This window comes from Dipodomys spectabilis, unplaced genomic scaffold (assembly GCF_019054845.1).
Source record: "Dipodomys spectabilis isolate Male_0828 unplaced genomic scaffold, ASM1905484v1 ptg000178l, whole genome shotgun sequence".
NCBI classification, from domain to species: domain Eukaryota; kingdom Metazoa; phylum Chordata; class Mammalia; order Rodentia; family Heteromyidae; genus Dipodomys; species Dipodomys spectabilis.
Window position 1 is genome coordinate 13,512,765 of NW_024870855.1, and position 27,699 is coordinate 13,540,463.

Genomic DNA, 27,699 nt, shown 5'->3' on the forward strand with positions numbered 1-27,699 from the left:
GCTGACATCCGATGTGGGCCAAGACAGGGACACAGATACCAGGGGCATCTGCCTCACTCCAGGCTACATGTGACACACAAGAACCTGTCACACTTCCTTGCTACCTTCCCCTATCTCTACCACTCTAAGACACACAGACTTTGCGAACCCTTCTTCCCTGTGCCTGGCCTGTCCATATGGGACTGACCTGCAGCCCAGAAACCCACCTCCCTCCCATGGTTCTCCCTTCCATTCTGTTTCCTTAACAAGCAAAAAGCCCAACTTTTGTTTATGCATAGTTGGATTTAATCACGTGAGCAGAATATTGTCTCTTTCAATCCCCTCCTCATTTTCCTATTTGCAAAAACTAAAGGAAATTATAAATCAATTTATTCCAAACTTGATGTCGTTCCTGATTTTCCCTGTTACATTGGAATAATGGTTGTGCCTCTAATAAGATCCACAAAGAAAGGGCCTGAATCTTTGAGCTCAGGGCCCGTGAGTCCATGGGTGTGCAGTCAGGCTCCCACCCATTGCCCTTCATTTTGGAACCTTTAAGGTTCCAAATGGTCATTTCCCAGAGGAAATTGCCTTGCCTGTGCCTTGCAGTTGAAGCAGGCTAGTCCAGCACTCTGTTCTGCAGAAATCTGCCTGCCTGTAAACCCAGGTGTCTTTGGCCTCAGGGAACTTGCAGCTCACCATCCAGAAACATATGCTCCTGAGGCCAGTACCTGGTGATGAGAACATTAACCATTTAAACTTGGCTTAATCCTTTTCCTTGCTCCTGCTGTGTGGTATGGAGTGCAGGGCTTGCCAGTGACACTGTGCTTTCTATTGAAGACAGGCTGACCTAGCCATCTCTCTGGGCTCAAGTCTGGGAGCTGGGAATGGAACCCTGCTACAGCTAATCAGGACCAGGACTCAGGCTGGGACTCTACCTTCCTTTCCTGTACTGCACTGCTTCTTAGTGATGCCAAAGGGTCTTTGCCTTTGAGGTCTTGCCCGTTGTTGAACTGGGGCACTAATTCCATCCAAGCCCAAAGTCAGACCTGATGACCTCTCTGCATCTAGGTGCTGCTAGCTGACAGGCCCTAGAGAGATGACAGGCTCAGCCCTGGAATTCTGTTCATTTGCAGGCTCACTCACTCTGCTGGGCAGTGGCAGCAAGTAAGGAGGCTGGCAAGCTACCTTCCCCTATCTCTACCACTCTAAGACACACAGGCTTTGCGAACCCTTCTTCCCTGTGCCTGGCCTGTTCATATGGGACTGACCTGCAGCCCAGAAACCCACCTCCCTCCCATGGTTCTCCCTTCCATTCTGTTTCCTTAAGAAGCAAAAAGCCCAACTTTTGTTTATGCATAGTTGGATTTAATCACGTGAGCAGAATATTGTCTCTTTCAATCCCCTCCTCATTTTCCTATTTGTAAAAACTAAAGGAAATTATAAGCAGCCTGCTTTCTACCTGTTTCTACTCAGGGCACAGGGCTGGCACAGGGTGGTCTCTGCCTTCTCTAGTACACTGATTCCCAATGGAGGCAGCAGGGGAAGGAGACAGACAAGTCTCAGGGCTGGGGATGGGGCAACCCTCAGAGAACACTGATTGAAAAACTCCTGACAATAAGCAAGACTGCCTGGGATAATATGACCGGGGGAGAGGGGAGCCAGGAGAAAAATACAGCCTCAGTTAGAGCAAGCCACACCCAGGGCCCTTACCTGAGCCCTAATCCATCTAACACACACGAACAGCAAGTCCACATTGAGCACTGAGGGTAAGCCGACGAGCCATAGTGAGTGTTGGCTCACGAATTCCTGTCGTGGGGCCTGGTGTCCTCTCCTGGCACAACAACCTATCTGATGGCCCTGCCCAAGCCAGGAAAAAGCAAGACACATTCTCACAGCTCACTGTGTTCTCTCTGGTGCTCAGGGCCCTAAAACTGGGCTGCCAGGAATCTTCCAGATTTCAACCAAGTTCTCCCCTAGTCACCTCCATCTCGTCAAATTGCAACATTATCTCCCCACCTCCCCAACCCCCAGTCACCCAAATGAGGACCCAGTGTTGTCCCTGGCCTCAGATGACCAATGCCTCATCAGGTGGAGTTCATGCTGGGAAATGTCCACATCCCGGCTCCCACGGCTGGCACAGGTCTTCGGCCAGTCCACCTCTCTAGAGTCTCTTTGGTGGCCTCTTTGCTCCCTTCCAGACCCCTCCCACTCACTTCCTTCCCAGAGACTATATAGGTCTTTTCCAAGGTGCAAATCTGACCCTGAACTGTTCTTCCCACGACCGGTCCCTGTGACCGGCTTGGGGAGCAGAGCCGACTCTGGTGGGGCGGCGTCCCTGTCCCAGACCCGACGAGGGAGGCTGAGTAGGTTCCAACAGCAGGCGCTTTGCTGCCCCAGCAGCCCACGAGCCTGCGCTTGTCGGACGGGGCGGAAGCTCACCAGCCCCGCCGCCCAGGGACAAGAGAGCCAGGACACTCACTGGGCGTGGGACTGGGGACTGAAGGGCAACCCCGCTGAACAGCTCCGGCCCCGCCCCCTGGAGCCGCCATTGGCAGCGGTAGAGCGGGGTGGACTCGCAGCTCCTTGCGCTCCGCAGCTCCGTGCGCTCCGCAGCTCCGTGCGCTCCGCGGCCCCTTTCCAGGAAGGTCCTGGCTTCGCATCTCCAGTACTCCCGTACAGAGGCCCGGGGTGGCCCGCCAGGCGAGGGCAGAGGCAGCTGGGCCAGGACCCTCGCACCCGCTCCACCGACTCCACTCTGGGAGCCCACTCCCAGTCCCTCCGCTCTGCTTCGAGCACGATGGACGCGGCTCTGTTCCACAGCCTGCTGGAGGCCAATTGCAGCCTGGCTCTGGCCGAAGAGCTGCCCTGGGACGGCTGGGGGTCGCCCCTGGACCTGGACGGTAGGCGGGAGGCGGCCGGGCCAAAGCGAAGCGGGATCCCTCCTCCCCCCTGGGCTCAGAGCGCCCCGTGCGCCCCGCTCCTTTGGCGGCCCCTCTCCGCCCTGGTGCCCCGCGCCTTTGGCGGCCCCTTTGAGCCGCGGCGCCCCGGTCCTTTGGCGGCCCCTCTGAGCCCGGGCGCCTCGCGCCTTTGGCGTCCCCTCTCAGCCCCATTCCGCTCTCTCCGGCCGTCAGGTCCTCGCTCCTACTGCAACGCGACCCTGGACCAAATCGGGACGTGCTGGCCTCAGAGCGCGGCTGGAGTCCTGGTGGAGAGGCCGTGTCCGGAGTATTTCAACGGCATCAAGTACAACACGACCCGTGAGTGCCCTCGTCCTGGCCTTCCAGGAGCGTGGAGCGGGAAGCGGGGAGGGCTTGGCCACAGGCGTCTGGAATCCTTCAGGGGGCCGCGGTGCCAGAATACGGTGGGAGCCCCACATTTAAGTTAGGGGCGCGCCTACTGTTCCTGCCCTTCGTAGCGCTTTTAACCTCCGTAAGGGTGCGATTTGCCTACAGTTCTCCAGTTCCACTCAAGGAGAGAGAAACAGTTCTCCCTTCTTGGGGCAAACCTCTTGGAATGCTTTCATTCCCCCATTAGGGCGTCATCCTTTTGTTTACATAATGCAAGGGAGTGCGTGGTGTATACACGAACCCCGCACCTTAGGGTGAATAGCGATCAGATCTTTGACTCTCCAAGCCTACCTGGGGTGCAGCAATGGCCGCTCCTGCACCCTGGAGCTCTTAGCCTCTTAAACCCTACCCCACCAGCAGAGCCCTCCTGCCACTATAGCCAGGCTGTTTATCGAAATCCTGCATTCTGCAAACCGCAAGCCCTCTCCACATTCCAGCACTTGAATGGTGGTCCGGCCTTTGCGTCAGCACGCACAGGCACACAGAGGCATGTGTGCGAATACCCATGTGCAGGCGTGTACATGTGTGCAATACATGCATGTATGCACATACATGCATGTGTGCCTGTACAGCTCTCCCCGCTGGGGCTCTCTTGGTGAGAAGTGGTTGGTGGCAAGCGAGTGGTGTCTGCATGAGTACCAGGCATCAGTGCTTGACTGTACTTGCCTGGAGCTCCGAGGAATCTGGGCCAGGTCAGGGCCGGGTACTCCTAGGAAGAAGCTGCTGGTGAGGCAGTGGGAATGGCAAAGAAGTGAGAATCCTCCCTCCCCCAATCAAAATAGATGTCCATGGGAGAAAGGTCCACCCCACCCAGGTGTGTAGGACGACTTCTTGCTCTGCCCTGGTCTTGCTCTTTAGGATTCTGTGAGCTTTTGGGGATAGGCAGTGGACACCAGAGGACCTGATCCATCTTGAGCCCAGAAGCTAAGGCATCCAGGACCATGGTGACCATGAAGTTTCTCACACACAGTTCAAGGGAGCTCTGCCAGGCTTCCAACTCTGCCTGGACTCAGCACTGCTCTTCCCAGCCAGCCTTGAAGCCAGCAACCCCTGGCCCAGAGCAGGGCCTGGGCCTCCTCTTTAGAAAAGAGCTGCACACAGTATTAGACAACCAATTTATTGCACACCCACTATGTGTCAACCTTGTGGCAGACACAATGGCTGATGGCTTTGTCGCAATGCCCTGTGGAGGGGGCAGGAGTATACAGGGAGGGTGCACAGATGAGGGGAGAGGCTTAGGCAGAGCTCCCTAACCAGCTTTCATCTCAGCTTAGCACAGAAAACTTGCCTCAAAACCACCAAGTCATGATCCCTGAGAGGAAACACTGTATTCATGTTCATGGGTGCACAGACTGAAACACTAGAGCTAAGGCATGCAGGAATAACTCAGGGCTCTAACCAGCTCTGGGCTGGGTTTCAGAGCACAGAGGAACCACTCAGAGTTCTAACCAGGTCTGGGTTGGGGGACCCAGGGGCAGGGAGGAACTATCCAGGTTTCTAACCAGCTCTGGGCTGAGGCTGAGAGGCGAGGACAAACCACTCAGGGCTCTAACTAGCTCTGTGCAACCATGCAGGCTGGCCATCCAGGCTGGGAGCCTGGAGCTCTCACTATTAACCCTATGTCAACACTATCTCCAGGAGTGACACATTCAGTTTGCAAGGAGGGTTTACGGGAGGTAAGAGAGACTCAGGTCTCCAGCCAGGAAGAACAGGACTTATACCTCTGAGCTCTAGAACAAGACTGGATTTGGCAGGTGAATATGTAATAGGCAGAGCAGAAGCATTCCAGGTAAGGGAAGAATAAGAAGCTCAGAGATGAGACCAGAGAGACATGGAAGGTTGAGTATGCACAGCATTGCAGAGGGCCTCACTGTGGGTGTTGGAGGGAGCTGGATGAGTTTGTGGTTAGAGAAGCTCTGCTCTGGGTCCCAGGGTCCAGGAGGGAGAAGAGCGTTAAGAGGTGACTGCAGTGGCCCAGTAGAACAGCCACTGTGCAGCAGAGGTGGCTCTGAATCAGGCCCATGGGAACTGAAATGACTAGGCCGGGAGAGGGAAGGTAGGGAGGCGTCCAGGGATGGAACCAGGCTCACTGGATGTGCTGGCATTGGAAGTAAACCTGAGTGTGATTTCCAGGAAGCAGTTGGCTAGGTGGGGGTGTCCAGAGGCATCTCTTGTTGTGAAAGACAAGCTTGGGAGGCCAGGTCAGAGCTTGGACTAGGCATACCCAGAGACTATTTCCAGATGTAGTTAAGCCAAGGGAAGGAAAGGGACTTGCCTGAGGTCAAGGACATGCTATCCAGAAGTCAAGGACACACTAGTCTAGAGGTCAAGGACATGCTAAACAATGCAGAACCAAATCAGTACCACATATCCCCTCTAGTCCTCCCTTCCCTCCTCCTAACCTGACCTTCTGCATGTCTGTACTAATCCTTACTCCACTCAGAGATGGGGGGTAATGTTCTGACCATATGGGAAACTGAGTCCTTGAGACATGAAGTGACAGAACTGTAACAGAACAAGGACCAAGCTATCCCACGGCCTCTCAGAGAACAACTGGGCTGAGTTAGGCAGAAAGTTCTGTTAAAAGGACATGGGAGGTGGCCTGGGAAGGTGGCTTAGTGGTAGAGTGCTTGCCTTGCACGCATGAGGCCCTAGGTTCTATTCTTCAGCACTACATAAACAAAAAAAGCTAGAAGTGGCACTGTGGCTCAAGTGGTAGAGTGCTCACCTTGAGCTGAAGAGCTGAGGGACAGCACCCAGGCCTAAAGTTCAGGCCCCATGACTGACAAAAAAAAGTACATTGGGGAACCCACAGGATCATAGGAACCAGATTTGGGGACCCTGGCTGGGAATACAAGTCAGAGTTAGCCCACCAAGGGGACCCTTGCTCTCCCTAAGTGGCTCTGCCAGTGCCACCATCCCTAGTGACCAGCTAGGGACCTTTTTCTCTGCACAACTCTCTTGGTTCCCTGCAGCCATCCTGGAGAGGCCTCCCTGAGCAGGTGCATCTGATGCATAAGATATGGGCTTCAGTCACATGCTCTCCCTGAGCCTCCGTCTTCCCCTCTTCAGGGTGAAAGGAACTAGGTTAACCCAGCCATGATTGTTATGGGCAGAGCACCAAGTTCCATTGTACATAGACTGCTCTGAGCCCCTCCAGGTGTGTATCTCTGTTCCACTTTCCCTCTGTGTGTGGCCTGCCTGGCCTCTGTCTGCTATGAGTTTCCCAGCCTGCTTCCTGTATCTCTTGTCTTTCCCAGATTTTCTGTTTGTTCTATCTCTTCTCTCCATTCTAACTCTATCCTCTCCCTCTTCTCTCCTCTATTCTCCCTCCCTCTCTATCTTCTCTTTGCATCCCTCTCCCTCTGTCCATCTACCCCTGTCCCTTCACCACTTTCGTGTCTTTGCCTGCTCCATCCCTCATTCTATCTGCCATGGTCTAGAACTTCTCTTGCCTGTGGTCCTGGTGGCTGCACAGGGATATTTGCTATCTCCTCTCCAGACACCCTGGCTCATCTTCCTCATGCGAAGGAAGTACAACATAGCTCATCCTTGGCTTCTTTGACCCTCCTGGGACTAAGGGCCATCCATTCTGTGGCACTTATGGGACAGGGTTGCCTACCTACCTTCACCTCATGAGGAGGGATAGAGTATCCCAAAATGGAAACACCCCAACACAAGTAGGGACCCCTTTTCCAACCCTTCAGGGTGGAAGGAGATGTTGAACCCTACCTTTAGGAGCCTCAGGGCTATAAGACCTGGTTAACACAAATCCAGATTGCGAAGAGGGGCTTGGTAAGCAGGAACACAGCCTGAGAGTCTTCCTACAGGGGCTGGATTGGGCCCAAATGGACTCAGAGCTCTGTATGCCTCACAAGTTGAGGACCCACCCTGGGGCAGAGCTGCCACCTGGGGAAGGCCTCCATACAACCCACACCTCAGCCTTCTGGGCTGAGGAAGTGGAAGCTGTGAACCGGAAGCTCCAGGTTGCATTCTCAGTCTCCAGGGAGATTTGGTCTTGGCTTGCATTCCATCTCCCAAGGACTTGAAGCCCCTCCCACTCTCCAAGCATGAGAACTGTCTCCCCCTGGGTGGTGAGGGGCAGCCGGACAGGCAGGCCATCACAGAAAGTGTGGCTCAGTAAAGAAAGTAGGACGGGGTGATGGGGGGAGCATCTAGACATGTAGAGTGGCTGGCAGCAGGGCGCTCTGTGGGGAACAACCAGCTGTTGGACTCTGGAGGGATCTGCTGGCTCTGGAGCCTTGGGCCCAGAGAAGCCTTACTTCTTGAACCGCCCCTCCCAGTCTCCTCCCCCTTCCCCAGGAATTCACAGCCATAACTGTGAGACCAACAGGCAGACAGATTCTTCAAGAGAACCTTGTGGTGTTTGCTCTTGAGGGAAATAGTGCAATAAGCCTGTTGCAGCACATGGGAGGGGATGATTCCAAGAGAAAAGAGAGAAAGTTAGAAAAACTCCTAAAAAGGGAGTTGTTGAATGGAGGTCTCAAAAAAAATTGTGCCAATGATGTGCCAGATGGAAGGAACAGTGGGAAGAGGAATGAAGAGCTAAGCCATGGCCTTGTTCTGCTAGACTGAGAGACCTGGGCTGCTTGTCCATAGTCTATTGTATGGGACCAGAAGTCTAGAAGGGTGCTGCTTGGTTTTCAGGATATGTCGTTTAAGTCATTATCCAAGACCAGATGGTGACCTCAACCTTGTCCCTCCCTTCTCTGAAGCACCTTTGCTGTCCATCACACCAGCAGCAACTATAGTAGAGTCTGGATCTCTAAAGCTCCAAAGTGGAAGGAGGTCTCCTCTCCAGCAACCTTCAGGAAGCTTCCAGAGGACTTCATAATTGGGCCCCAGTGCAGTTGTTGACCATGTCAGACAAGGTGCCCCCAGAGTCCAACAGGGTCTGCCTCCACCATCACCTTTGGGGAATGGAGGGATCTGGACCTGATCCAAGTCCTGGCCTGCTGGTTCCTGAGTGAGCGACTGGTACTCCAGCTTCTTATCTAGAGTTCACTTGTCTGGCAGAAGGGAGAGAGAAGATGTGACCTAGCTGGGCTGTGGCTAGCTGCCTGCGCTCCATGCAGACCTCTAAGAATTCTCAGCAAGAGGGATGGAAAGGAGTCACATGTGGCCTTGGGTGTTGATGGCGCTGCTCCTCATTCTAGGTGTCACAGCCTTGTGTTATTCAGAATCCTTTGAAGGCCATCTGTTTACCTAAACTGAGAATGTCTGTGCTCAAAAGCCTCCATAGAAAGGCCACCCTTGGCCCCAAAGGGGAATTGCTGGTGGTGAAGGGAGGCTATGATTCTGCCAAGCAGCTAGAGATCTCTTCTCCCTCTGTTCCTTCTCTGTAGGTTGAGAGCCAGGTCTGGTTCTGCTCATTTGACTGCTTGACTTGCCCCAGGGCAGGGTTTTCCCCATCTTTGGGCCTCAGTTTCTCTATGGGCCCCTTCTGCCTACATCCAGCAATTCCAGACAAGCCTCAGGGCTTCCATATCACTCACTTCACCCATGACAATCAAGAGCCATCCAAAGTGAGCTGAACGCAGAAGAGGCTGAGCAGGGGCCAGGGCCTCTACAAGCTCCTATCCTGTGGAAGGAACGACCTTCCACAGTAAGCTGGGTTCAACTCAACACACCTCCACTTTTTCACAGACCCATTATGGTCTCCATTAAGCTGCTCCATACTGCTAGGATTCAGTTTTCCCCACTGTCTCCTACAAATAGGATTGCACCATGCCTACTCAATGAAAAAGAGTCCTGTGCACACAGGGAGCTGGGTGTTTCTGGAAGTTCAGCATAGACCAAACCCCAGAGCAGCACCACAAAAAAAGTTCCAGGACCCTTACATGCCATAGGCAGATGGCCTCAGAGAGGCCATTCCTGCTCAATGTGTTTGCCAATGAGAGATTCTGAGTCTCTCAACCCTGCACCCCTTCCAAGCCAGGCTGGCTCCAAGATGGGTGCCACCAGCTCACTGTCAGTCTCCCACCAGATGATTTCCCACCACCCACCTCCTCCTTGTGTCATCAGACCAGGACAAAAATGTGTAAGGCAGAGACAGGCAGTCCTAGCAGGCCTATAGCAGAATTGGCTGTGTAGGAGTGTTCACTCTGGAGGTACACCTTGCTTGTGAAGCTGGGCACTAGCCTGACTGCCCGGCTCTCAGTGGTTTCCAAACAAGGGTGAGGCATGGCGAGTTATGCTCTCTGCCAACAGTGACTGTTGAAAGCAGTGGAGGCCAGGCTGGGAGGGAACCATGGCTAGGATATTTTCCCTGGAAAAAAGTAAGAAAAGTCAAGGTCAAGGATTTCCAAAAAAAAAAAAAAAAAAAAGACAAAGGCAAGAATCCAGACAGGAAGGAGACAGATACATCCAGAAGAGCCCAACTGAAGGCAGTGGGAGGAGTGAGAAAGATCTGGACACAGCCAAGACCCAGCAGAGGTGACACAGCCAGCGACATCCACTGGGGCTCAAAGCCTCCCCTTCCAGGGAAACTGATAACAGAGATCCCCAGAGTAGGTATGCCCCATGGGAAGGCCAAACCAACTGAGGGAGTAGGCCCCCCAAATTCCCAACTGAGGGACTAGGTCTTCCTAAATTCCCAACTAAGGAGTAGGACCCTAAATTCCAAGCTGAGTAGGCACCCCTAAATTTCCTGCTGAGGAAGTAGATCCCCCAAATTCCCAGCTGAGTAGGGCACCTAAACCCCAAGCTGAGGGAGTAAGTCCTCCTTAAATTCCAATCTGAGGGAGTCGGTCTTCCCAAATATCCAGGTGAGGGAGTAGGGCCCTCTTAATTTACAACTGATGGAGTAAGTCCCACCAATTTCCCAGCTGAGTATGTACCCCTAAATTCACAAGGAGAATTTCAAGGTGCTATCCTTGGAACCTGGAGTGTCCAGGCTGCTGCCCACAAGTTTGCTATTTGAGGCTGACCTCCTGTGATGGCTACAGTTCGGGTTGCAGGGGTGGTGTGAGTGTGAGGCCTCCTGCATGTGTGTGAATGTGTGTGTGTGTGTGTGTGTGTGTGTGTGTGTGTGTGTGACATGATTGGTTTCTTGTCTTTCTCATGCAGTTGGGTGGTGACTGGGCACCCAGGTGGTAAACTGTCCTTTTGTCCTGTTCTGAGTCTCTCACCCTCACTGAGCTCCCCAGTAACTTAGGCAACAGCCTCAGTTATGGTCCATCCTGTGGGACCCTTGTGCTCACATCTGTGCAACAGGTGAGGATGGGCTAGGTTGCTTTTAGGGAACCTCAGCCTTGCTGTATAGAAGGTGAAGTTCTGTTGCACAGGGCCTCCTGGGTAGGTGGGCAAGCGGAACTTTTTAAACGTTTTGTTTTGATTTTTTTTTTTCTTTCAGAGGGATCAGAAAGAGAACAATCTTAGTCTGGGAGGAGCCAGGCAAAGGGAGGAGTAGGCCTCTGAGGAGCTGTCAGTCCTGGAAGCCACCTGATGGAGCTGGGACTGCCTTAAAAGAATGGGGAACTAATTACCTCACCTCTGCTTTGTGCGCAGGCCACAGGGTGAGCCCAGAGCTGGGAGGGTTGGGGTAGGAGCTCTCCAACGTCTGCCATCTGCAGAGAAGGGGAAGTACAGAGTGAGGGGGTGAGCCAGAGGCTTGCTGTCCATGGTGCTGAATGTTCTGGGCCTGCGTGCCGACCTTACTCTGTCAGTGAGCATTGCTTCTGTTCCTCGCAGTCTGCACTCACCTTCTCTCCCTCCCTTCTTGTCTTTCTCTTTTTCTCCTTTTTCTTTTCTATTAGCATACATTAGTTGTACAATGTGGGTTTCGTTGTGACATTTCTAGACACGTAAAAACAATGTATCCTGATCAAACTCACCCCTCTATTACCCTTCCTTACCCCCTCCCCACTATTAAAACAATGTAACAGGACTCATTGTTCTATTTTCACTCATGCAAATAAACTACTTTGATCATACTCATCCTTATTCACCCTCCCCATTTGTCACCCCACTCCCCAACAAAAACCCTTTTACTTTCCTGTCATTCATTTTCTCTTTTAGTTTGTATTAATTGCACCAAGGGATTTAAACATAGTATTTCAGATGTGTGTGTGTATATATATATATATATGTGTGTGTGTGTGTGTGTGTGTGTGTGTGTGTGTATTATAATAACTCTCTATGTTGCTTTCTTCTCCCAGTTCCCAGTCTCCTATTTATCATCAGCTTTCATTGAGATTCTTTTTATCATCTTTATACCTGCTGTTTTCTCTCTGAACTCACCATATTGCTACTTCTTCCCACACCCTAATATGTCACGCAACACACACACACACACACACACACACACACACACACACACACACACACACACACCATCCACATGCCCATCCACTCATGTGCCCAACTTGGGTAAATGTCCAAACCTGTGAGGAAACTGAGGCCAAGAAGGAAGAACTTAGCCACAGTTACCCAGATAGCTAGAGACAAGACTATAGCTAGGAAAGTTCCCCATCTTCCAGGCTTCTGACCACTTCAGGCAAGTCCCTGAACCAGGAATCATTAGCAAATTGTTGTCACTAAAAAGTCCCTTGCTTTGGGAACTTTCAATGGCTGCCACTTGGAGAATGGGAACCAGACTTCTTTTTTTTTATTGTGAAAATACTGTACAGAGGGGTTACAATTACATGGGCAAGATAATGAGCACATTTCTTATCAAGCATTGTAGCCTCTTTTTTGTTTCCCCTTCCCATCCCTGTGCATCCTCCTCCCCCCACCAAAGTTGTAAAGTTCATTTTTCGACATAATGACTTGTACATCTCATTGTTGCAATGGATCCTCCTGTATTCCTGTTTTAACGATTTGTTTTTTCCCTTCCCCTCCACATATACCAACATCAGGGGTTATACCATGGGGAACCAGACTTCTTAAACCACAGAGACCAGCAAGAGAGGGCCTTGCCTTCATTGTCCAGCCCCTAATGCCCCTGGCAGGCCACTCTGCACAACATCAGCATCGATCCTCAGCAGGGGCACCTGTGTTGCTATGGCAATGGGCACCCACCTCACTGCATCCAGCCCCACGTCTGGCCCGGCCATGAGCCCTGAGACTTCCATGCCCATCCTCCTGTGGTTTTGGTGGGGGCGGTGCTTTCTCCTCTCATAGCTGTGCCTGAGGGCTCTGTGCCCTCATTAGCTGCACAGGCAGCTCCCTCAAAGGGCAGACTCTTCTGTCTTCCAGTCCTCTGGTGCCCAGGGCTTGTAGCCATAACCCTAGAGAAAAGCTTGTCCAGACTCACATGCCATGTCTCGCACCCTACCTTCCAAAGCTCAGCAAATAGAAGTCAGTTTGATTCAGCCCCCCAGGACAATGGTTACCTTCGGTGTGTGTGTGGGGGGGGGGGGGGGGACCAATGACTCCAGTATGGTCTCTGTCTACTTGTTTGTCCCCAGGGAGCTTTAAGTCATACCAAAGAAAAGGACCCAAAGAGATGAAGTCTTTAAAACAGATTTTTATTTTTAAATCTGTGGACTATGGGGCATTAGGAGACTGTGGAATCTATTTAATGGGTCATGACCAATATTTACATACAAAATGAATAGAATATATCAGAACAGAAGAAAAAAGAAAATAATGTAGCTCTTGTTGAGAAAAAAATTTGTTTTGTGCGACTGGAATGAATTGAGTGTGTGTGTGTGTGTGTGTGTGTGTGTGTGTGTGTGTGTGTGTGTGTGTTAGATTATGATACAAAAATAACTGTCACTGTAGGGCCATAAAAGTGAATGCCTGTCTATCAAAAGATGGGACATATAGAGGAAGCCCTTGAAAGAGAAGGGACTCAGGGTGCTAGGGAAAGCCCCACAGAAGAGGTAGCACATGAGCTGGGACAAGATAGGAGGGTGTTTGTCTGAGAGCCATGGGGAGGGTGGGTCAAGGCATGGAGATGGGCCCGTGCCAGGCCTGCCAGTGTAAGCATCAGACCCTGTGGAGGGGTCTGTGCTGAGGGCTTTGATATCATGCCAAGACAGTTTCTTGAAAGCAACAAAGAGCTGCTGATGGCTTTAAACACAAACTATCATGATTGAGGGAGCAAGAGAAAGAACCAGGGAGGCAAGAATGCCAGTCCAGGAGGAAGGCTTAGAGACAGAGGGCTGAGGGATGGAGGAAGGGGCTGGGAAAAGAGAGCCCAGACTCTGTACTCAACTCCTCAGGGCCTCAACTTCTCAGTTGGGAGCTTAAGTGTTCAGCATTGTGGGTGCTCAGAAGAAAGCAATCAGAGCAGTCACCTTTCTGGAGGAAGGACCTACCTAGCTCTGGACCTCAGGAAAACTAGACAGCATCTAAGCCCCTGGGGAGTCAGGTGCCAGGGCAGACCAAGGGGAAGCTCCCCTTGAGTTGAGGGTCAGAGTCAGCATGGGTGTCCCTGGACTGGCCCACCAGATCCTGCCCAAGATGGGCCTCCCACTTACAGGCACTGCAGGCATGACCAGTTCATCCACAATCACTAGTCTGAAAAATCTGTGAGCTCAGAGCAGCGAATTTGGGAATGATTAAGCTGATAGAACCTTCCCTGTTGTTTCTGCTCTTTAGCAAGCATGGTTCCATTGCTTTTAACTCACTGTCAGCTCAGCGGAAGTGGGTTTTTAAGTAACTTGATTATTTCAGAACTCACTGCTTCCAAAAACAATCTGAAGTTCCCCTCCGGCTCTGTAACTCTGGGCTCTATGAGCTATTTATCTTAATTAGCTTTATATTGTATATCTAATATAAGCCCCAAAGGAAAACTCACAAATAACTGTCATTCGCCAGAGAGCAAAGTGTTGTACAATTACCCCATAACAATGGTGTTTCAGAACGGCACTCAGGCAGGAGTGGGGCGGGGGGTGCTGATGCCATTTGTGGAGCAGAGGCAGCAGGGTTTGGATGGTCTCAGCTGAGAGGGGTCCCTCCTGGAGGGAGGTTATGGGTGGGCTGTATGGAAGGTGGGCTTGTGGTTAAGAACAGAAGCCAAGCCAAATTTTCTATGTCTGATCCTCTTGTCACTCTGTATCCTTATCCTTGGCAGTTAGCCCATTCCCTTTGTGCCTGTGTCCTCATAGGCGAAGTGGGCCAAAACTGTCCTAGAGCCTACTCCAGAGAGTGGCCATAAGCACTGTGTACAGGGAGAAGCTGAAGTCCTGGCCCATGGAAACATGCACTATACCATTGCAGGCACTGTTAAAATCCAAGTGCTGGAAAAGAAGTATAGAGCACAGAAATGTGAAATGATCTGAAATAAGGATGCAAATTATTTGTTGTGCTAAAAGCAAATCTTCAGCCACAACCCAGTGCTCACAATTGGGCTCAGTATTGTTGCAAAGGAACACAATGAAAGGAAGGGTACAAAGAACTGAAGATTGCATCTAAGATGGGCTGTGATGGCTATATAAAATAAGCCTTCTGTGCCATTCTCACAGAAATGGCCTTTGCGTAAGCTTTCAGGCATGAATTATGTTTTGGGGCCCAAGGGTGCTGAGAGGAAGGGAGCCAGGGAGGACTGATCTGACCCTTGGTGGTTGGCACTTCTGTAGGGAATGCCTACCGAGACTGCTTGGAGAATGGAACTTGGGCCTCCAGGATCAACTACTCACTGTGTGAACCCATTCTGGATGACAAGGTGAGTGGCCTCACCTGCCCCACCCTGGTCCTAATGCAAATGGCAGACACAGAGCACGCAGAACTTGGCACAGGTAGCTGGATGCAGCACAGGTATGGGACTCAGGATAGGTAGAGGGACTCAGCACAGGTAGAAGGACTCGGGACAGGTATGGCAGTCTGGAAGGTTAGTGGGACTCAGCACAGGTAGGGAAACTCATCAGGTAGGGAGATTCAGCATAGGTAGTGGGATGCAGGTTGAATCCAAGGATAGCAGAGCCCATCCTTGTGTCACCAGCCCTCTTTTCTGCAGCCCTATCCCCTGCCTTTGCCCTAGCCCTGTCCTGTGCTGTCTGACACCATGGTGGGAGTGAAGAAGGGGACATAGATTCCTAATCCCAGGAGAGCTCCCTGGAGAACCAAGGGCGTGACCATGTGCCCTGTGAGCAAGCACACTCTTCCTCTTCTGACTGGGAGACTCTCGAGGAAACAGGCGTGGTCTCCCAGGGCTGTGTGCAGGAAATTGGACCTCTCTAGGCCTGGGAGTCCATATGGTCCAGGGTCCAGCTTTTTTGGTGATAGTGCTGGGAACGGAACCCGCCCCTGCTGCATCCTAGGAATGGAACCAGCCTCTAGTGCATCCTGGGCATAATGGAACTGGAACCCACCCTCAGTGCATCCTGGGTAAGCTCTATTACTGAGCTGCACCTGTCGCAAACCTGTCTTCACTCTGACCCAAAGTAATGCAGCCCTGTTCCAATCCTTACCCAGAGCAGTGCTCAGTGGGGCTGGAGTCTTTCTCCAAACGAAATCTAGTGCAAAGGCAGAAGCATGTGCCCTCCCTGAGAAGGTGAAGAAGCTATCAAACAGGAGCCCAGGGCTCCAGGGACAGCTGGAGTGGCCCAAGGTTTAGAGAGGAAGAGGTTTCTGCCTCTGTCTTCACTGCATACATTCTTTCAGCTGCTCCAGTACTGGTAAACCAACATAGCAGAGGAGAGGGCACCCGCTCCCTGGCAGGAAGGAATCCCTTGTCACTAGCATTGTTTAGAATTGCCAGCATTTGGCAATAATATTAAAAAGTTGGCTTTTATTCACTTTGAATAGGATCCTGTCTCAACCCCCACCTCCAAAAAAAAAAAAAACCCACAACAGTTTGAATAGTACTCCCAAGGGCTCTGCAGACACTGTACCCTTCACTGCAGTGCCAGCCTGGCTGAGCAATACCAATCCACCCTCAGAATTTCCATGAGTCCCCGCTTCCAAGGTGGGAGGATAGGTTGGCCCAGTGTGTATCTGTGACAACTGAGGCCCAGAGATACACTCAGCTGTTCAGCCAGTTAGGAAATCCAGTTTTGTTTGTTTTTATTTAGATGTAGCTCCATCTCTGCAATATCCTAAAAGAGACTATGTCCAAACTTGCCACAAAATGCATTCTGGGAGGCTTGACAAGGACAAGACAACAGCACTGGGCTTCAACAGCGCTGAGCTCCAGGAGCCAGGCTTGGCTTGACACTTGGAGCATCTTCTCCCAAGTCAGGGCACCAAGGGACCACCAGGGTGGCATGCCCAGCTCCATCCTCACACACCTATGTTCCCCTTCCTGTGTCTGTCTGTCTAGCATAGGAAGTATGACCTTCACTACCGCATTGCCCTTGTTGTCAACTACCTGGGCCACTGTGTTTCCATGGCGACCCTGGTGGCCGCCTTCCTGCTCCTCCTGGCTCTGCGGTGAGTAGGCCTTCCTCCCTCCCTGCCTTCATTGTCTCCTTCTCCTAAGCAGAGCCTCCACATGGGGATCAAGAGTAAAGTCAAGTGCAAAGGCATGTGGGAATGGGTGCAGGCCACTGACCACCTGCAGTCATGGGGGGGGGGGGTCTAAGTGGCCCACCATGGCCACCCTAGGGAGAGCAGCTTGATGTCAGCCTTGCCCTCACCCCAAGCTGACTTAGTACAGTCTATTCTCAGCTGATCTTCAGTGTTGACTGAAGCCCCATCTGCACTCTGAGCCTGCTGACCCTTGACCCTGCCTCCTCACAGGAGCATCCGCTGCCTACGGAATGTGATCCACTGGAACCTCATCAGCACCTTCATCCTGAGGAATGCCATGTGGTTCGTGCTGCAGCTCATCGACCATGAAGTACACGAGAGCAATGAGGTCACTGCTGGGGAGCCCAAGCCTGGGCCCAGACCCAGCCACAGGGGTGCCCACTTCTCTCCCAGACACTTAGTGGCAAAATCAGATGAAAACTCTCCTCCACCCCAGCCAGTGTTCCTGACCAGAGTTCCAGGCTAGGGTCCCGGTACGGGCAGCTCACATGTCTCCTTCCTATCTTTGAATTCAGGTCCTTTAGGGCTGAGAGTGAGCTCTGCAGAGCTCTGGCTCCTGTCATCCCATTTGAGCATGGGTGGATTATCACCCCCTACACATACACACACACACACACACACACACACACACACACACACACACACACACACACACACACGGAACAAATCCAGAGGTATCACATGATAAGGAAGCCTTCACAGCATGGCTGGCTCCATGGACTAGGGGACCACCCCAGGTTGTGTCCACTGCTACTGCACAGTGTCCAGTGTCTGTAAATATGAAGGTTGAGTTGCACCCCCCCTTCCCCACTCTGGCACACAATCTGTTCTCTTTGATAGCAGAGCACCAGCCTCTTCCCTTAGCCCCGCGCTTACCCTGACTTAGGACCCAGCAGGTGCAATAAGAAACCAGGTGCCTTCTGGCTCCAATATTAGCTTTTTCTAGGGAGACAACACTTGACTTGAAGAAAAGGAGGGAATCCCACCCCAGCAGGACTTTCTCAAAGTAAGCAGGCAGCAGCCATCTGGGCCCAAGATCAGGACTAGGGCCATGGGGGTAGAGACCTGGAGCAACTAGCAACTTGGCACAGAGCAATTATCTAGGACTCTGGATGTCTGTGCTAGACAGGATAGGGGCTGATTGCCCATGGACCCTCTCAGATGGCTCATGCCAAAGCCTGCTGCCTCAACATGCAAGCCTTGGCTCAGAGAGTGCCCTGGGGTGAACCCAGAAGAAAGAGGCTACGCAGGGAGACTCTGGTGTAGAGGCCTTCATCTGGGACCAGGCTTGGTGAGGTTTACTGAATGGTTCCCCTACATCATAAACAAGGTGCTTAGGAGTTCACCTCCAAGGAGCAGGGCTAGATCTCCTTCTACTTAGAGGGAAGTCACAGAAGCAGCTTGTACTTCAGCCATGCATTGTGCTTGGTGCCTGATTTTCCTTTGCCACCCAGAAAAGCAAGACAGTTACCATGAGCTTAGAGGGGTGGTCAATTTCTAAAGGCCCCATAGCCAGTGGGCCTGACTGAAGCCACTGATCCTTCCACGTCCTAAGTTCCCCAAAGCCAGGGGCTCGGACGAGCCCTACTTGGTTGCACAGGCCTCCTTGTCCTCCAGTGGCCCTGACTTATGTCAATCATGTTTTCTTTTTTTTCCAAATGAAAGTTCACATTCCATCTCTAGGAATCAGTCTGATTCCACTGGGTTGAACACAATGATGTTTAGTTTTTGCACTTTTCCATGGCTGCAAAAATCTCTGGATCCCACTCACCTTTCCTTGATTAAAAGAAGTTGGTCCAGGCTTGTAATCCTAAATACTCAGGAGGCTGAGGTCTGAAGAGTAAAGTTTGAAGCCAATCCAGGCAAAAATCCACAAATCCACAACTCTTATCTCTAATTAAATAGTTAAAAACTGGATATGGAGGTGTGGTTCAAATGGTAGAGCACTAGCCTTGAGAGAAAAGCCAAACAAGAGTGTGAAACAAAACCCTAAGTTCAAGCCCCAGTATCAGTACCAAAAACAAAAAAAAAAGTGTTGGGAAGGGTTGGAGAGAAGTTAGAACTTCATCCTACAGAGTGAGAGCAGGAGGTGTATGAAACTTCTCAGTGAGCACCATCATGCCCAAGCGCTCCATCTCAAAGTCCCTGAGGCTTGCTACCCTGTCCTGGCCCCCAATAGCCTTTGACTCCCTTCCTGGCCCCCAGCAGCCTCTGGTCCCTCTCCTGGCTCCCAGCAGCCTCTGACCTCCCCCCTCCCCCATGCAGATCTGGTGCCGCTGCGTCACTGCTGCCTTCAACTACTTCGTGGTCACTAACTTCTTCTGGATGCTGGTGGAGGGCTGCTACCTGCATACAGCCATCGTCATGACCTACTCCACTGAGCGTCTGCGCAAGCGGCTCTTTCTCATCATTGGATGGTGTGAGGGTCCCACAGCAGCAGGGCTGGAGGGAGGGTACTGTTAATAAGGTCTCCTTCATCTTGGGGACAAGGACAGTAGCACATCCCTGCCTTCAGCCCTTCCACCATGCACCCTTCCACCTTCCTTTTGAAGGAGCCAGGAATCCCTACAAAGGATGTTCCAGAAAGAGCCCTTTTCTTCCTGCCCAGAATGCCAGCCCCAAGACCTTGGTCTCTGTCTTGACAGGAGAAACTGCTGGCTCTATTTCTCTTTCTCAGAACCTCAGAAGTCATAGCCTCCATGGTTTGGAGAAGAAGCTGACTGAGGGCAAGACTCAGGAGCAGGGCATCCTAGGAGCATAAATGGCCTGTAGTTGGAAGATCAGAAGCATGATCCTAGGTCCCTCTGGTTCCCTACCCTTGGTTCTATAACAGGGTCCCTGTCCATTTGTCCATTGCAGCCCATGTCTGTCCTTCTTGTAGGCATCCCCTGCCCCATCATCATTGCCTGGGCCATCGGAAAACTCTACTATGAGAATGAGCAGTAAGTAGAATGGGAGCTTGGAGGCAGACAATACAGGTCAGCCTTGGGCTAGGGCCAAGACATGGGCCAAGTCAGATAGGTCACTTTCCTGTGTCCCCACACAGGAGTGTGCAAGGCTGCTCCCTTTGTTGAATTCAGTTAGGAAGCCTGGTTTTAGGAATGTCCTCCTCAGAGCTGGATGTAGAAGAGGCTTTCCATCTGGGTGTTATCCAAGGCCAGGTAATGAGCATCTAATGGAGCCCACCAGGAACTTACTCTCTGACATCCTAGTCTCTGCCTGGGATGTCCTCCACACCATGGATGGATGTCCAGCCATGGCCCTGATGAAAGCAGCTCTCAGGGTTAGAGAGCACAGAAGAGACAGGTGGGGCAAGAATGGTAGAGTTCCAGGAGCTCAACATTGGCAAATGCTCAGAAGGCTGAGATCTATCCAAGAACAGGAGAGTTGCATAATACAAAACGAGCTTTCTGGCAGAGGCCAGACACTCTGAGGTGGGGAGGCAGTGGATCCAGGCTGCAGAGGCCCTATTTCCACACATGCTGCCTTGTACCTTCAGTGCCTGGCCATGCAGAGGTTGGGTTCTGAGTGCCATGGGCCAAGTGTCACAGGGCAATTCAGCTCTGGGCGAATGGGGGCATAGCTTTCCCTACATTCCTGTGACTCCTATGTAATCCTCCTTGAGCCCATAGTCTACAATGTGTCAGGGGACCAAAGCTGGCTAGGGAAGCAGACTCTGGCTGGGTAGGGGCAATCCTGGAAATCAGGGCTTAGGAGGGCCAAGCCAGAGAACCTGTGTTTGACATTGGGAGGGGTCCCTGGGTTTGGCTCAGCAGGCCACCCATGGCCACACCATCCTTACAGGTGCTGGTTTGGCAAAGAGCCTGGAGACCTCGTGGACTACATCTACCAAGGCCCCATCATCCTCGTGCTCCTGGTAAGTCCTCAATGAAACTAGAGTGGGCTGAACCCCCCCAGGACAGAGACCCTGGGAAAGGTGTGGCCTGGACAGCACCTCCCCCCCCATTACACCTCTGTCCCTCTCCCCTGCTTTGTGTACCAGTTTGCTATTCCTTCCCTTGGCTCTGCCTGGCACAGCTAGGGCCTTGGATGAGGAAGGGGTTTGACTGGTGAGTTTCTAAAGTCTAATGTCTATTTGCAAGGTATGGTGCTGAGACAGCAGGTGAACAGGCAGCTGGAGGCAAGACAGGGGTGTGGGCTTCTGTTCACTCTGCCTCCAGCAACTCCCTCTGGGGCTCTGCCCACCGCCCCCAGCCTGGAGCTTTAGACTGCAGAATGCAGTGTAATGAGCGATTGTTCCTTGTCCAGCCTTCTCCAAATGTATTCACATTTAAGGTATAATTGCCACCGTGTCTTTAATCTACACCGAGCTTTAATTAAGAGAAAGTTTAAGTAGAGGCTGCATTCTGCAGAAAGAATCCATTATATAGCACACATTTAAAAAAAAAAAACAATATGTAAAAAGCCCCTTAAGAAATTAGCATTTACGTAAGACTTATTTAAGGCTTAGTAATTTCAGGCTCTTGTGTATACCAGCTTCCTTAAAGGACCATGGAACCCTCTGAAAATTAAGGGGAGCTACACACAGCAGTGGGGGATGTTACACCCTACACACAGCAGAGGTGGGCTTCTAAATCTATTACTGAGATGGCTACTTTACTTTTCTGTTTCCTCACTCCTGCCCTTTGCTAAGACTTTTGGGAGTCACTGGACCCCATCTTTGGAGCATCCTTGATGGATGTAAGCTGATGATGGCCAGGAAAGCTTCTTGCCTCCTGCTTGAACTTCCAGTCAGGGTTTTGCTCACTTCAGAGGATGAGCCAGTCTTTGCAGCAGATGGCGGGGAGGGACTGTCCTTGCCTCCCAGCTGCCGTGAGCCACTCACTTCAGTGTGAGTGAAAGTCCAGGATCCCTTCCCTCCCAGCCAGCCGCCCACAGTGGAGGGCTGGGGCTTCTGATGCACCTGGCACTCAGCTGAGAAAGGCCATCGAGGGTGGGGTCTGACCCTGCAGGGGTGAGCTCCAAGCTGTCCGATGGCCAGGTAGCGAGGGAATGCCCAGGGAGGGCAGATGAGGTGTGGAGGCCTGGTGCCCACAGCACCTTTTCCCTGCTTTGCACCTTCCTTCGCTGCAGGATGGGGCTCCTCGTTCCAAGCTATACTCCCTCCACAGGCTCCAGATCACTGCTGATCCTCACAGCCTTGAGGCGTTGACCCCAGGATGTAGAAGAGCAAACCAAGCTTGTCCCAGGTCACAGCCCTACTGGCAGAGCTGAGGCCCGGGCCTCTTGCCTCATTGTCCTCTGCCTGCTGTCCCTTGGTGGGAGAGGTGCTTGGAACTCACTACCTCTGCTCCTCTAGCTACTCTCAGCTGTGTTCTGCTGCTAGAGACCCCTTATTTTTGAGCTAGAAGGTAGAATTCACAGGAAACCTGACGCAGTTATCATGGGAGAGGGACATAACATCCATCAGACCAAACATGGGCCCCATGCCCTCTGTAATTTTTGTCACCCTGTGTCCAGCTTTCAAGGCAAGCAGTGTAGTTGTCCATTGGATAGTCAAGGAACAGAAGCTCAGAGATGTTAGCAGATGGCCTGAGGTTTCACAGTGCCAGCTGGGACAGAGGACTGTGAGCCAGGAGACAGGACTTGGAGCAGAGTGCACCCAGGAGGTGTCTCAAGAGCATGGAGTAGCTGGGAGCAAAAAGAGAATTTCAGCAGTGATGGAAAACCTTTGGCTCAAGGATGTGCCCAAGATGGAATTCAGTGAGTCCCAGAACACATTTTTTAAAAAAGCGGAGCTGTGCACTGGTGGCTCATGCCTGTAATCCTAGCTACTCAGGAGGCTGAGATCTGAGGATCACAGTTCAAAGCCAGCCCGGGCAGAAAAGTCCATGCAACTCTTATCTCCAACAAACAACCAGAAAACTAGAAGTGGTGCTGTGGCTCAAGTGGTAGAGTGCTCGCTCACCTTGAGCTGAAGAGCTTTGGGACAGCACCCAGACCCAGAGTTTAAGCCCCACAACCCCCAAAATAGTGGGGAGCAAGGAAATAGAAGCGATGTGGTCTTCATGGTAGACCAAGAAGCCATGAGGCCCTACTATGGCCTCACCCAGGGAACTGGGCTCCATTTGGCCTCATTTCCTGAGGCACTGCACATATAGGTGATAAGAGTTAGGGGAAGGCTGAAGCCAGGTGCCTCGGCTTGAATGCCACCATTCTAATCACTGTGGCACCAGGAAGAGTTATGGAATCTAGTGCAACTCTCAGGTGGAGTTAGTAGTCATGGATGTCTACAGAAGTTGCTTAAAAGCCCTGCAATGCTTGAGACTGTCTGTGGCACAGTGCGTGTACTAGATCCATTGCTAAGCGATGAACCCACCTGACCTGGCACAGGGGAGTAGGGGTTGAAACACCCAAAGCTCCAGGCAGAACAAGACACAGCAGCCTGATGCCCACTGCCAATATGCCCAACACCCACCCCACAGACCTCATGGGCAAAGCAAGGTCCCTGAGGAATGGGAGTGCTGGTAGGGATGAGCTCCCTCATGAAGGTCGTAGGAGGGAGAGACTCTCCAGGGAGGGTTCTTCAGGGAGCTGGCTCATTGTCCCTAGCACTCCTTCCTGAAGTTCCAGGACCCAGCATGTGGGCCACCTGACAGTATCCTGGGCTGGGCAGGATGCCTTGCAGGGGCCCCTTGGGAAGAGGTGCATTTTCCTGTGTGGGCTCCCAGGAAGCTCTGTCTTCTTTCCTGAGCTTCCACACCATTACCTACAGCTGCACTGACCCCCGTCTGGGTCCTAGATCCTCCCATGGCAGGCCATTCACTTGGCCTGGTCTCTGCCTGTAAAGGTTCCTCACCTTGTCTGGCTAACCATGCCTCATTTTCAGTTTTCAGTTCAGTACTGTGTTACCAGGCCCTCAGGACCCCAGTGTCCACCATCTCTGCTAAGCCATAGCCCTCTGCAAGCAAGGACCCTATCTACCTGCCACTTAACCATTATTGGTGCTCAGCACAGAGCCTGATACATGGAAACTTGGTTTATTGATAGGATTAATTACAACTAGAAACTAGGCTGGGCATAGCCCCAGCCCATCAGCCAGGGATCACTGCAGAGCTGGGTTGTTTAAGCATAAGCTGGATCAACTGAAGTCTGAAAATGAAAAGTAGACAGTGAACTCTGCCTGGGCTATTGTTAGGGGCTCTGGAGAGAGGGGGAAGTGCAGGGTGTGTGTGTGTGTGTGTGTGTGTGTGTGTGTGTGTGTGTGTGTGTGTGTGTGTGTGTGTGAGTCCTGGAACTTGAACTCTGCCTGGGCACTGTCCCTGAACCTCTTTTGCTCAAGGCTACACTTGAGCCGCAGCTCCACTTGAGCCGCAGCTCCACTTCCAGTGTTAGTAGTTTATTGGAGATAAGAGTTTCGCAGACTTTCCTGACCAGGCTGGCTTCAAACTGCAATTGTCAGATCTCAGCCTCCTGAGTAGCTAGGATTACAGGTGTGAGCCACCAATGCCCAGCTAGGATATATTTTTATTCCAAAAGTCTTTACTCTCATAGAAGTCAGGCAGAGTAAAAAAGAAAAGGTCATGTATTTTGTATTTACACAGGCATGGCTTATATATCTGAACTCAAGAGCCGGATGTGAAGCAACCCTTAAAAGAAGGCTGGTGACAGCCATGGCAGCCTCTGGTTCCACTCCTTCCCTTGGCTCACAGGGCCATATGACATGCAGAATGTAGAGGAATCTCAGCTTCCTTCCCTAAGCACCTCTCCAATGGGGGCTCTCAGAAGTTGCAGGATGGACAGTCCCATGTCTGCTTGTTCCCTTAATTCCAGCCTGGGACCTGGAATTTAGCATGGTTGGAAGGGCCTGGCCTAAACTGCAGAGCAGTGGATTTATGACTCTGTGTGTGTGTGTGTGCTCATTTGCACATGTGGATTTATGAGTCTGTGTGTATGCCCATTTGCACATGAGCCAGCCAAATCTCTAGGTACATATGTATCCACATGTCAAGCCTGCCACACTCCCATTCCTGCTTTCTTTGGCTTGGAGTCAAACAGGCACATTCATGCCCCAAACACACATACTCACCCACACACACATATGGTCCAGTGCACACACACAGGCTCATGTACACATTCACAGGAGTAGACCCACAGGCCTACGGCTCTGATATACAAAGAAGACTCAGAACGAGGATAAATGAGCACTTCCAGGAGCCTGGGGAGCTACCTGCAACCCATTCATTTCCCTCCACTCTGGAGCTCCTGGGTGCAGGGAAGTGGTGAGAGGCTCGTCATCTCCTGCAGGCCAGCAAGGGAGCTGTTCACTTTTTCCAGCTCTGGTGTGTGGGAGCCTGTGACTGAGCTGAGGGAATCAAAGCCCTGGGGCTACCTCTATGGAGTTTCTGAGTAGGACAAGTTTGGAGTTCCTGAAATGTTCTCGAGTGGCCTCAGCACTGGCTCATGGCCTTTAGGGTGATGCTTGCCCCCTGGGATGGAGACAGCAGGTCTTGGAGCTGATGTGGTGTCCATCCATCTATGCTGACTAGGGAGAAGCAGATTGGGGTAGTTAGGAGGTGCTCAGTACTGGGTGTCTGCTAGGAGGTGGTTCTCAGGGGGAGATGGCTTCCTCTTGGCCCCCTCCCACACACTTATGGTCCTTCCTTTTCCCCTCTTTGCCTTCCTCCAGATCAATTTCGTATTTCTGTTCAACATCGTCAGGATCCTAATGACAAAACTGCGAGCATCTACCACATCGGAGACAATCCAGTACAGGTACATGGTCATCTTGGTACCTCAACCTGGCACAAGGAAACAAGATGGTCATCTGAGTGGTCCCCTGACCTCTGGGCAGAGACCCCTGAGTCCTCACCCAGGGGGATGACACAGGCTCCAGATGCCACGGAGTGTGAGCTTATCTCTGTCACTCTTCTCACCCCCAGGAAAGCAGTGAAGGCCACGCTGGTGCTTCTGCCCCTGCTGGGTATCACCTACATGCTGTTCTTCATTAACCCCGGAGAAGACGACCTGTCACAGATTGTGTTCATCTATTTCAATTCCTTCCTGCAGTCCTTCCAGGTGGGACCCCACACACACACACATACCCACACACACACAGAACCCAAACTACCCAGGCTGCCCTGGGCCACTCCCATCTGAGGCTAACTTCCAAGATTTGGGAAGGCCGCCACCTGAGGCCTTAGAATCGGCTCCTTATGGATGCCAGCTCCAGGCTGAAATCATTCCTCGCCCAGAGTGGCCCCTGGTATACCTGCACTCCAGAGCTAGGGCCCTGACTTCTGAGCCACCCAGCTCTGATCCCTGGGGTCCTGGCCATTGGGTCCCCAGTCATCCAGCTGCTGCCCCACCCTGTGGCCTGGTGGCTCCTCCCAGATCCCTGACCACTCCCTTCTTGCTTTTTAGGGTTTCTTTGTATCTGTCTTCTATTGCTTCTTCAATGGAGAGGTATGAGTCAGGGCCCTTGGGGGACCTGGGCCCTTGGGGTCCTCAGGCCCATTCCAGTTGAGCTTTCCCACCTTTGAGGGGAACTTTGTCCCTGGCTCTGCTCAGCTCTGCCTGAAGTAGGGGATCAGAATGCCTCCTGTAAGATCTGGCAACAGTACAGGTCAGCCACCCAGGCCAGCCCCTCATGCTGGACAGGCAGGCAGGGAGTCCAGGCTGCAGGAATTCCTGGAAAAAAGAAGCTATAGCAGAGCTGGTTAACAAGAGGAAACTTGTAGTAGAAGGAAGTGAGGCCTGAACCTTACAGCAGTTCTTTATGGATGCAGAGGAGAGGCCAGCATGTTCTCACCCCCACAGAAAAGCCTACATGCCCTGGATGGGCTTTAGGGTAAGGTCTGGTCCATTAAGGAGGCCCAGCACCCCAAGGTAGATGCAGCCCAATGGTGAAGAACACATGGGTAGGGAAGCAAAGAGCACAGGCCATCTGCTCTGGAGGAATCCACATGCCCTCCTCAGGCCCCTTAGCCTGTGATTGCTCATTACCAGAGTGTATATCTGTGCAGGCAAGGTCTCTGGCAACTGAGGCTAGGCCTGGGTACAGATACCAGCTGTGGAGACTTCTCTACGGGCTGCAGGATAGATGGAGCTGCTGAAGCAAATGACAGCCAGTGTTTTGGAGAGTTCTCTCTGTTCAAACCATGTGCTAGGCAAGAACAGTGGAAATAATACATTTTACAGAATTCTTCCATTAAAACACAGAGAACAGATCCGACTGGGTGTGGAAATGGCAGAACAGAGCTGGGTGGCAGGGCGGTGGTCATGGCAGAGCTAGATAGGACAAGGCCTTCTGGAGGAAGGGGAGCGAGTCACACCTCCATCACTGGCAGCAAAGTGCTGAGAGCCAAAGGCCTGACTTAAAAAGCCCCTGAGATGGCAGTGCCCACCAGAAGCTGGGAAAGTCAGACTATTCAGCACAGGAAGTCAGAGCCAACCTCTTCAGAGAAGGGGCAGAGAGGGTCCCTGCTCTCCCCCTCACACACACACCCCTTCAGGGGAAGCATTGGGTCCCTGGGGAAGGACTCCCCATAGGGAATGACTAGTCAGTCCTTAAATGTGTTTGTACAGTGCCAGGGTCACCCCAGCCCTCCTCTCCAACAGTACTGAGAAGAGTGGGGAGCAGGGAGAGGCCTGGCCAGCTGCTGACCAAGTCCTCCTCCTTCAGGTGCGCTCAGCTGTGAAGAAGAGGTGGTACCGCTGGCAAGACCATCACTCCCTCCGAGCACCTGTGGCCCGGGCCATGTCCATCCCCACATCACCCACTAGGCTCAGCTTCCACAGCATTAAGCAGACGGCCGCTGTATGACCATTCATCATCCACTTGTCCCCAACCCCTTCTACTACCCAGGAGCTTTCCTATCTTTCTCCGTCCTCTCCCCTATGTCCTCCTAGCTGCACAGGCCCAGGGGATGCAGGAAGGGAGAGAAGAAGTCAGCCCTCCAGTCTGGCA

The 27,699-nt window shown here is 52.1% G+C and overlaps 1 protein-coding gene across 1 annotated transcript; it reads left to right on the forward strand.

Moving 5' to 3' along the window:
• The first annotated feature begins 2,779 nt into the window (after nt 1-2,779).
• Nucleotides 2,780-27,555, forward strand: Crhr2 (corticotropin releasing hormone receptor 2). Its single transcript, XM_042695115.1, has 12 exons — nt 2,780-2,882; nt 3,114-3,239; nt 14,879-14,964; nt 16,561-16,670; nt 16,980-17,097; nt 19,035-19,188; nt 19,651-19,711; nt 20,574-20,646; nt 25,420-25,505; nt 25,673-25,808; nt 26,154-26,195; nt 27,415-27,555. Exons 1-12 carry the CDS (start codon nt 2,780-2,782, stop codon nt 27,553-27,555), a joined length of 1,236 nt encoding a protein of 411 aa, XP_042551049.1.
• The last annotated feature ends 144 nt before the right edge of the window (nt 27,556-27,699 follow it).